This window comes from Dipodomys spectabilis, unplaced genomic scaffold, assembly GCF_019054845.1.
Source record: "Dipodomys spectabilis isolate Male_0828 unplaced genomic scaffold, ASM1905484v1 ptg000018l, whole genome shotgun sequence".
Taxonomy (NCBI): Eukaryota; Metazoa; Chordata; class Mammalia; order Rodentia; family Heteromyidae; genus Dipodomys; species Dipodomys spectabilis.
This window is the reverse complement of record NW_024870695.1, coordinates 11468681-11479439: the sequence shown is the minus strand read 5'-3', so window position 1 is coordinate 11479439 and position 10759 is coordinate 11468681. Positions and strand designations below refer to the sequence as shown.

General features: G+C 54.0%; 1 protein-coding gene and 1 pseudogene across 1 annotated transcript; one reads left to right on the top strand and one right to left on the bottom strand.

Moving 5' to 3' along the window:
* Window positions 1-336: 336 nt before the first annotated feature.
* Window positions 337-8804, bottom strand: LOC122102405 (keratin, type I cytoskeletal 42). The gene is made up of 8 exons (XM_042673100.1): window positions 8242-8804; window positions 5652-5734; window positions 5346-5502; window positions 4422-4583; window positions 3763-3888; window positions 3185-3405; window positions 577-629; window positions 337-434 (listed from the first exon to the last, which is right to left on the bottom strand). The coding sequence occupies exons 1-8, from the start codon at window positions 8716-8718 to the stop codon at window positions 337-339; spliced, it is 1377 nt and encodes a 458-aa protein (XP_042529034.1). The 5' UTR covers window positions 8719-8804.
* Window positions 1375-2268, top strand: LOC122103528 (annotated as a pseudogene).
* Window positions 8805-10759: the final 1955 nt, after the last annotated feature.

Sequence of the window (10759 nt, the reverse complement as noted above, 5' to 3'; positions counted from 1 at the left end):
CAGGCCGGGATGGAGTGGGCAGAACAGGTGGGCAGGTGACAAGCGATACCAAACGCTCCGTGAATTCTCCTCCTTCCTAGTCTGCCCAACCAGATAGATCACAAGTTCAAGGACTGTGCTTCAGCAAAGCTTTATTAGCAACCACTGGAGTAAACCCAGCAGGCCCCTGGATCAGGAACTGGGAGGGATGGGAGAGGGAGAGAAGAGGGGAGCAGGTGCAGAGCGGCAGCAGCTCTTGAGAGAGGGCCCCGATGGACACTCCGACATGCGAGCAGGTTCCAGGAGTTGGAGGCACGGACTGCTCCAGCACTGGGCTGTCACCTGGAGCTGGGGGCCTCAGTGGGTAGAACGGTGGACCTGCTCTCTGGAAGAGACCACTTTGCCGTCCTGGATTTCCTCCATGATGGTTCTCACCTGGCGGCTGGTCACAGTGCCTACAGGAGGATGATGGGGGCGGGGTGGGGGTTAGTGCAGGAGCCTCAGGCAGGAGTCTTCACCCCAAACTCAGCACAGAAGGGTCCTTCTCTTTGCTTCTCCCTCCCTCTCCATCCCTCCCCTGGACAAGGCAACTCTTACCTTCCCGAGTGGACTGGGAGGCCATGGAAGAAGAGGAGTACTGACTGGCTAGGCTATAGGAAGAGAGAACACCTGTCAGCTCACTGGTGCCAGCTTGCCAGCAGGATGCCTCCCCCCCCCCAACCCTGCTGGGGAGCTGCAACACCTGGGAAGGCCCAAAAGAGAGGAGAGGAGTTCTCACACACTGGGAAACCATAGCTAGGCATGCGTGGAGAAAGATCAACTAATACAGCCTCCCAGCCGGCCTGCCGCGGGAGGAAGGAAAGGAACAGCCCAAGGCAATTTGTGACTACTCTGTGGCCACTAACCCCAGATTTACAAGGAGAAGCTGAGCAAGCGGGGTTTTGTTTTTCCATATCCTAGAGGGCTCAACAAAATACTCCATTAAAGCAAGAGAGATTGTGGTTCGACTACCAACGGACTTTACCATTGGCAGAAAGCAAAAAAAAAAAAAAAAAAAAGGCTGGAATGTGTCATTAAAAATGGGAATGAGCACCAGTGGCTCATGCCTGTAATCCTAGCTACTCAGGAGGCTGAGATCTGAGGATCACAGTCGAAGCCAGCCCAGGCAGGAAAGTCCAGGAGACTCTTATCTCCAATGATCCACTCATTAAAGGCCAGGAGTGGCACTGTGGCTCAAGTGGTAGAGTGCTACCCTTGAGTAGTACAGACAAGCACAGGAACAGAGCCCAAGCCCTGAGTACAAGCCTCAGGACTGGCAAAAAAAAGGAGATCCCGGAGCTGGGTCACCAGACCGGCCTCATCTGTGGTCGCTCCAAGACGATATACAGCCAGCTGGTGCTATTTCATCAGGGAGAGCTGCATTCCATGGCAGGGAACTTTTGGCAGAGCTCCCATTATTTACAATGGATTCTGGATAAATAAGATCTATTGAAGACGCGCCAAAAGGACTTAAAATTTCTCTCAGAAGAAGAATATTGGAAGTTACAAATATTTTTTACAAATGTTATCCAAGCATTAGGTGAACATCTTAAATTAAGACATCAAGTTATCACTACTGCTACCATTTATTTCAAGAGATTCTATGCCAGGTATTCTCTGAAAAGTATAGATCCTGTATTATTGGCTCCTACATGTGTGTTTTTGGCATCCAAAGTAGAGAATTTAGAGTGGTTTCTAATATGAGGTTGATTGCTGCTGCTACTTCTGTATTGAAAACTAGCTTTTCATTTGCCTTCCCAAAAGAATTCCATTATAAGATGAATCATATATTAGAATGTGAATTCTATCTACTAGAACTAATGGATTGTTGCTTGATCGTGTATCATCCTTACAGACCTTTGCTCCAATATGTACAGGACATGGACCAAGAAGACACATTGCTTCCCCTTGCATGGAGAATAGTGAATGATACCTACAGAACGGATCTTTGCCTACTGTATCCTCCTTTCATGATAGCTCTAGCTTGCCTACGTGTGGCCTGTGTTGTACAGCAGAAAGATGCCAGACAGTGGTTTGCTGAACTTTCTGTGGACATGGAGAAGATTTTGGAAATAATCAGGGTTATTTTTAAACTGTATGAGCACTGGAAGAATTTCGATGAGAAAAAAAGAAATGGCTACTATTCTTAGTAAGATGCCAAAACCAAAACCACCTCCAAACAGAAATCCCCGGAGTGATTCTCCACTAGTAGCAGGCTACAAGATGATGGTGGAGAAGATAAGGCAATAATCTTATTGCCACAGTCACTGGTACTTTCAGCTTTAGGAAATTACCGTGTTTTTCTGATTTAAAGATTTGCTGTAATTACATATGATTTTATTATGCCATTAGACAACAGTTTGGTTTTTTGGAAGAACACTTTTGGTTTCCCTAAATAGTAGAAATAGAATTTTATATGTTAAGATTTAATCTTATAGGAAATTTGTTCAGAAAAAAGGTGTAATCTCTATGTTGAGTGATACCTAGAATAATAACGAAACCCCATACACTAATTTAAACTTTTTGAGTGTAAATGGACACTAACTTTTAGGCTGCTTGCTGTGTGTTAGGGCAAAAAGTTACAGAAGAATAAAAGCATAAAACCAAAAAGAAAAGGAATGGGGACATTCTCTGCCCTTTACCTTGGGGCTTTGAGCAATAGTCCCAACTCCAAACAAGATTGTCACAGGCCCCACTCCTCAGCTCATCCTGACTAATGACATTGCCAGTCACTGAAGCCAGAAACCCCGAGTCATCATCAGTATCCACTCCTCCAGGTGATTACTCGGCGTTTTCTAAGCTCTGACGGAGCCACACTCACTCCCGGGCCTGGGCGTCCAGTTCTGCTGTTTTTAACTCAGGTCTTTCTCCTGCCTGTACTCTCTGCTCCCGGCCTCTGCTAACCCCACACCCTGCCCCAGGCTCCTGATAGACCCCTCTAAACCCTCCTCATCCCTCTCACCCATTCACCCCTGTACAGCAGATCACACCCCTCCCCTCCAGATCCTTCCACGGACCCTTTATTGCCATCATCTAGTCTAGACCCTGAATGGTTCTCTTGCACCCCTGCAATTCTCCTGTCTGTCACTGGGGTCTCAACACGTCTCCCTGGGCCAAGTTAGTCGCCAGCCTACCCCCACAGCAAGTGTTGGCACCCCCAACTCACTGGGCATCCTCGCCCTCCAGCAGGCGGCGGTAGGTGGCGATCTCCTGCTCCAGCCGGGTCTTCACATCCAGCAGGATCTGGTACTCATGGTTCTGCCGTTCCATATCACAGCGCAGCTCGCACAGCTGCTGCTCGATGCTGCTGATCAGGCCCTGCAGCTGGGCCAGCTGGGCCCCGTAGCGGGCCTCGGTCTCCGCCAGGCTGTTCTCCAGCGATGCTTTCTACAAGCCAAGGGATAGGATGGATGGATGGATGGATGGATGGATGGATGGATGGAGGGAGGGAGGGATGGATGGATGGATGGATAGATGGATGGATGGACAGATAGATGGTGGATGGATGGAGAGATTAGAAAGGACCCTTCCCTACAATGGACACCCAGAAAAGGGATCCCATTTGGGTGCATTGTGGGTGCTTCCAGGACAGAGAGGGGCAGTACCCCTGAGCATGAAGTAACATGATAAGACAGGGCGTTTGTGGTTCTCTGAGTTGAGGTTAGTGGGAGGGGGGGCGGTCCATGCAGCAGGGCCCACCCCAAGGTAACAGATACAAGGCAGGGCATGGGATGTGGGTCATACCATGCTGAGCTGCGACTGCAGCTCAATCTCCAGGTTCTGCACAGAGCGACGGAGCTCGGTGATCTCCGTTCTGTTACTCTGCAACGCCTCTGTATTGGTGGCCACCTCTCGATTCAGCTCCTCAGTCTGGAAGAGAAGGTGGCCCACGAGGCCTTCAGCAGGGGGCTTAAGGCTGTCCCCAAGCCCTTCCCTCTTTGAGCTGTACCTGGGTCTCTTATGTGTTGCTAAAGCATTGGCACCAGCCTGTAAAGAACTTAGTCGAACACAGTACATTCTACAGAATGAGCACTTGTCCCCCTAACTGACCCCAAAGAGAGATACCCCTATCCCCCATCAGCTGTCCTTTGTGAGCCAGTTGCTGCTTTCCCGGAGCATGAGTTTACACATCAAAGACACATCCTGTGTCACGGGTGGATGGAAAACCCTGGGCTGGGTTGTGAACACCTGGACCCATTTAGGCCCTGGAGGAGTGCTGTGTGAGGCTGAGATATCTCTGGGTCTCCCATCTGACATGAAAGCATGAGTGCTGATCCCAGTGGTTTCCAAAGATGCTTCCAGCTGGGACAGTCTGAGGATCTGCAGTAGCTGTGGCTTGCTGCGGCACGCCGGGGCTGGTGTGGGTACCTAAGTGCACACCTGCTTCCCACACGGCCACCCACCTTGCTGAAGAACCAGTCCTCCGCGTCCTTGCGGTTCTTCTCCGCCATCTTCTCGTATTGGTCCCGCATCTCATTGAGGATGCGGCTCAGGTCCACGCCGGGAGCCGCATCCATCTCCACGTTGACATCGCCGCCCACCTGGCCACGCAGGGCATTCATTTCCTGGGCAGGGGGGAACAAAGTAGGAACTTAAGCAGAACTACCCTGAGAACAGACTCTGGGATGCCAGTGAGACACAAGCAGGTGACAGCTAGGCAAGCAGACAGCTAGAGGGAGATGCCACATCTCAAACACACAGGATTCTGGGTACCAGCCGCCTCACCTGACCACTTCTGAACATCCCAAGTCTGCACTGGGGCAGAGAGGGAAGGCAACTGCCAGTGTATGGAAGAGAGGCGAAGGCAGCCTCCATTCATCACCCTGATCCTCTGATGCATTCCCCACCACCAACCCCACAGGCACAAGCTTGAGGCCAACATCTCCACATCCAGGGGATGAGTGAGACAGACCTAAAGGTAGGTGTGTGTCTGTACAGCCTTGAACAAATCCCTTAACCTCTCTGAGCCTATTCCTTCAAAGCAAAGAAAAAAAGAATCTCTTTCTTCCATTGTCCATATCAGCTGAAATAATGCCTGTGAATCTGTGCTGGCCAAATGTTCCTGGTTATTAAGACTATTATAGTTAATTGTACTAATTAGCATTGTGTGTTAGACTGATTTGCTCATTCGTAAGTTAACTGTCACCATGCAGTAGGCCATGCCTAAGGGGGACAAGAGCAGGATGTCTGGAGAAGGGTTAGAAGTCCCAGGGCCCCAGGGCCGGGCCAGGCACCCACTGAAGAAGAGACTGGCCCTTGTAGTTGGCTCCCAGACAGATTGTGCAGCCCAGGCTGACTGTTCCCAGCCTTTGCCAGGCCACCCTCACCTCCTCGTGGTTCTTCCTCAGGTAGGCCAGCTCCTCCTTCAGGCTCTCGATCTGCATCTCCAGGTCGGCTCTGGCCAGGGTCAGCTCGTCCAGCACCCTGCGCAGCCCATTGATGTCAGCCTCCACGCTCATGCGCAGGTTCAGCTCCGTCTCGTACCTGGCAGGGTTGGAGGTATAGGCTGTGGGGTGTCCCCCAGGACACCCTGAAAGCCCCCCTCCCAGAGTGCTCCAAGGCATGCAGGGCTAGAGGACCACCCCTAGCTCCACCCCCCCCCCCGGGGACCAGCCAGGGACACCTGGACTCACTTGGTGCGGAAGTCATCAGCTGCCAGGCGGGCATTGTCGATCTGCAGCACGAAGCTGGCATTGTCGATGGTCGCTGCTAGGATCTGGGAGGGATGGTGGGCTCCCTGAGCAAACATCCCTGACACCCCAGGTGGCAATATCCCTTCCGCAATCTTTTAGGGAGTGGTCCAGGACAAGAAGGAAGGGGGGCCCATTGTACCCTCCTCTGAACACCTGGCTATGAACCCTTCATGGAGGCCTGATCCCCTAGCACAGGTAAACAGGGATACCAGGACCTTGCTCCTCCAACTCAATTTGCCTCCAGGCTTACTTGCCACCTCCTCTAGGAAGCCCTCCTGGGTCACTTCTCCCTGCTCATCTCTCTTTCCCAGCACTTCAGATCAGGGCCAACCTCATCCATGTTTCCACTGTGTTTGCCCTCGCTTCCCCCTCCATTAGACTCTGAGCTTGCAGGGGAATGAGGCCACTTCAGAGCTGCTCTTTTTTGGAATTCCCTGACCTGGGCACCGTGCCTGACTCAGAACCTGCCTCTGGGGTACGGTTGTCTAATTAAGTGATTAATTAATTGATTGATGAGGTTCTAACTGGTCCCACCTCCAATCCTGGGCAACACTTTCTTTTCCCACAAGGCATCTGGGTGGTTGAAATGAGAAGGGGAAAGGGTAGGGCCCAGGAAGGAGCCTAGAAGACTCCTTATTACTGCTGCTACCACAAATGTGGGAAATGTCCAAGAAATGCCCGGATTAAAGGCCACAGGGTACAGAGGAGAAGAGGTTCTTGCATGCAGCCAGAAGGGAGCAGAGGAGAAGAAGAGCTTTCCAGTGGCTAGGTAGAATTTGACATGTTACCAGGCTGGGGGCTGCAGCATAGAAGAAACAAGAAGGAGAAAACACATATTTCTAGGGTCCCTCCCAACTCCCCCACTCACAGAGCCCCCCTCCCCCAAGGCCCTATGTTCTGTAAGGACCCTGGGTCAGGCTGAGGAGTCTTGGGAGGGGGGCATTTGTTCTCATTTGAATTCTGCGGAGACCCCATTCCCGCTCTCCTTGCTCTCCTCATTCTCCTTGGTGGTTCTGAGAGCCCCAGCAGTGGGAGGGGGTTCAGAGGCCTAGTAAGGCACTGCTGGCTGACCCCCCGCTCCCCACACACACACACACACACACACACACAGCCCAGAGTGCTGACTCACCAGGGATCCCCTGGCTTCCCTGCCACCCAGACCAAGCAGAGTATCTGATCTGGCACTGCCAGGAGCTTGGCTTCCAAGGGGGAAATTACAGGAATTCCCCTATCTGGTGGAGGTCCCAGGCCGCGAGGCAGGCAAAAGCCCTCACAAGGCAGGGCAGAGCAGCACCAGACCCAGCTGTTTACCCCAGAGTCTGGGCAGGCCTCAAGGTCCAGATTCAGATCAGGCCCAGCCTGCTTTATCCATCACTGCTGGCCTGGGGGCTGCAGTACTAGGGTCCCTTCCAGATCAGGTGTGTGCCGAGATCGGAGCAGCCAAGTTTTCAGAATGCCAAGACCGTGTTCTTAGAGATCATGAGGGGAGGGGTGTCTCCTCCATCTGACTAGCTTCCAGTCTAATGGGAAAGCACAGCTCTCGATTTCAGAGAACCCCTGCCTCACTCCCCCACCAGAGTGATCACCCCAGAGAGAATGAGAAAGATTCAAAACACACACACACACCTAACACGATCAGTGGGGTGCATGGACTGCACCCCAAAGTGTTGTGGAGACTGGATCCTAAGATCTGGGGATAGAAGACAAGTAACCATCTATCTGGGAGGGCTGCTGGAGGAGGTGAGGCAGACAAGAGGGCAGCCACAGACAAGAAGACAATAGCCGGAAGGCGAAGTGAAGCCTCATATCCCGCTCTCACCATCAAAGACTTGAAGCTGACCCCACCCTAGACAAACTCCCTGTAGGAAGAGAGGAGCTCTCCTCTGCCCCATCCCAAGAACTCAAAACAACCTCGTGGCACAGAATATCTCCCAGGCCCAAGACCCAAGGCTCGCATGGGGCTGGCCCCCCAAGAAGAGAGTGAACAAATGAGGGAGGTGTGGGATGGGAAGAGTTGTTTGCAAAATCTGAAACAGGTCCACAGCACTGGTGGCTCAAGCCTGTCATCTTAGCTACTCAGGAGGCTGAAATCTGAAGATCATGGTTCAAAGCCAGTCGGGAAAGAAAAGTCTGTAAGACTCTTATCTCTAAGTAATCAGCAAAAAGCTAGCAGTGGAGTTATGGCTCAAGTGGTAGAACACCAGCCTTGAGCAAAAAAGCTCAGGGACAGTACCCAGGCCCTGAGTCCAAGCCCCTGTACTAGCACAATTTAAAAAAATAAAGGGCTAGGAATGTGGCTTCGTGGTAGAGGCTTGCCTCACATGCATGAAGCCCTGGGTTCTATTCCTCAGTACCACATATGCAGAAAAAAAACAGAAGTGGTGCTATGGCTTAAGTGGTAGAGTACTAGCCTTGAGCAAAAGAAGCTGACAGTGCTCAGGCCCTGCATTCAAGCCCAGGACTGGAGAAAGAAAGAAAGAAAGACAAAGGTAGGCACTCAAGCAGAGGGCAAGGAACAGGGGCTTCCTACCTTGCTCCGCAGGTCCTCAATGGTCTTGAAGTAGTGGCTGTAGTCTGGTGCAGGCCCAGGCCCCTGCTTCTTGTACCATTCACGGATCTTCACCTCCAGGTCCGCGTTGGCCTCCTCCAGGGCGCGCACCTTGTCCAAGTAGGAGGCCAGGCGGTCGTTGAGGTTCTGCATGGTCTCCTTCTCGCCACCCCCCAGCAGGGCATCGGACACACCAAAGGCAGAGCCAAAGCTGGAGCCAAAGCCCCCACCCAGGCTGCAGGTGTACCCACCGCCGTAGCCACCCCCCAGGCCCGCTGAGAAGCGAGAGGAGGCGGCCGACATGGTGCCACAGCTGCCACCTCCTAGGAGGCTGGGGGCCCGGCATGCGCCCCCAACCCGGACAGTCGACATCCGGGACAAGCCCCCACCGGGTGTGCACAGGCCCTTGATGGAACCAGAGGTGGAGAACTGGCGGATACTGGTGGTGGTGGCGGCCATGGTGTCCACAAGATCAGGCACAGGGTCTGTCTGGGGTGGCTGGAGACCCCGGTCCACCCTTTATACTCAACGCTGACAGGAAGGCTGGGTCCCTGGCCCCTTGAAGTCCGAGCCAAAACTTCACCTATGCAATTTGCCTCTGAACCAGCTAGCCAGGCCCTGAGGCCTGGGCTGGACAGGCCGGGTGTATCCCTGGGCCCAGTCCTGTCCTGGGCTCAGCCCTGGCCTGGCCATCTCTAAGTGGTCCATTGTTTGTTCCAAAACAAAGGTAGTGCTGGTATTGCAGCCCTGAGGCTAGGATGATCCTCCATCCTCGGCTACAATTAGGCGCTGAGCTCATTTTGGGGGGAGGTTGCAGGGAGGGGGGGAAGTCAGAGAATCCAGCCTGGGAGCCAGGAAGAGCCTGGAACAAGGCTCTACAGGTCTGGGAGCCTAGAGGCTGACCTGTCCCTCCCCACACCTCCATATTCCAGGGCCCCAGGGAGCCCCACAGGTTTCCCCTGGTATAACGCACCCCTCACAGAGCCCCCTGGACTGACCTAAGGACGTCCCCAGCTCTCTCAGGAGTCTCTGAAGTCTTGGAAAGGAGACAGCCCAAGCTCAACGTGGGGGAGGGAGGGGGGCGGGTCCCTAAGTCTCAGCGGACACACTTGGTGATGGATCCTCACCTAGAAATCAACGCAGGGGCCTCTGTCCTTGCTTATGAAATGGGACCGTTTATCTCCTGAGGTCTTAGAGGGAATCTGGGAAGATAGTGACATCAGTCAGGCTCAGAAAACAAGGGAGCAGGTGTGAAGTTTGAGGGTAGAGGGCCCAAGAGCAGCAACGGTAAGGGTGGCCTCCTCGTTCATCCCCCCCCCCACCCCCATCTGAGGAGGGCGCCCAGCAGAGGTACCATGGTTGCCAGGGTACCTCGCAGTCAGCACACTGCACCCCACTACCACCACCACCCAGGAAGAAGCCCATCTGGGCAGCCCACAGCCACCCCTACCGGGGAGTGACCCAACCTCACATTCTGGCACCCACTGAACCCAACAAGGAGATTAGCAGCCTAATCTCGGCAGTGCTAATGATTTAGGAGCTGCCAGGACAGTGGCGGCTGCACAGGGCCTGTCTGAAAGTGGAGCCTCCGGGGCAAGCCAGGGCCCCAGGGATGGGACAGGGACAGGAGGAGCATGGTGGCCTAGGCTCGCTGCCCGCATTGAACCCGGGACAGGAAGGTGTGGTGTCAGCAATTCCACCTGACTCAGAGCTCCCAAGGATGAGGCTGGATGGCAGGAAGGACTTCCTGCTTCAAAGCAGGTGGTCTCTCCTTTTACCTAGACAGGATGGGAGAGCCATCTGCCTCGAAGCACCAAATCGGGAGGGAGCCAGGGCCTGAGGGGACAGCAGCCCCTCCCACCCCTCCCTGTGCCCAGCTTTGTGCCTCCCAGCCCCCCCTCCACCCCCGTCTGAATTCCCACAGGGCTCGGACCCAACCCCAAGCCCACTGCCGAAGTCACGAGTCACTCAGAGGCCTTGGGAGACAGAAATGAATCTTATTTTCTACCTTCAGAGACCCCAGCCTTAGCCTTGAGACCCGGTATCGTGTAGCCCCCCGCTTCTCCCCTCCCCCTGCAAGCAGTTCATCTACCTACCCCTCTCTGCCACTGTTTACCATCCCAACCCTCAGCCCTCAGGTGGGGGGGGGGGGGGAACCATCCTTAAGCCCCTTAAGCCAGGACTAAGGAAACCTGGCTGTTCTTCTCCACTCTTCACAAGAACACTCTGGGGAAACTGAGGCACCAGGATTTAAGTGGCTGCAGTTGGGTCAGCCCAGTGTCAGGGTCAGGGTCAGAGCTGGGCCTGGAGCCAGTGCCTCCAGCATCAGCTCCCACTCTTCCAGCCCGGGGGAGGAGGCCTGGCAGGGCAGCCAGAGGGCCGCACAGAGGTCCTCGGAGCTGGAGCCGGGAGTCTCATGCCTGGGCCTGTCCTCCACCCCCGGCAGGGAGAGGCCCCAGCAACCCCCATGCTTGTCAGCAGCTCAGCCTACGTGAAGAAG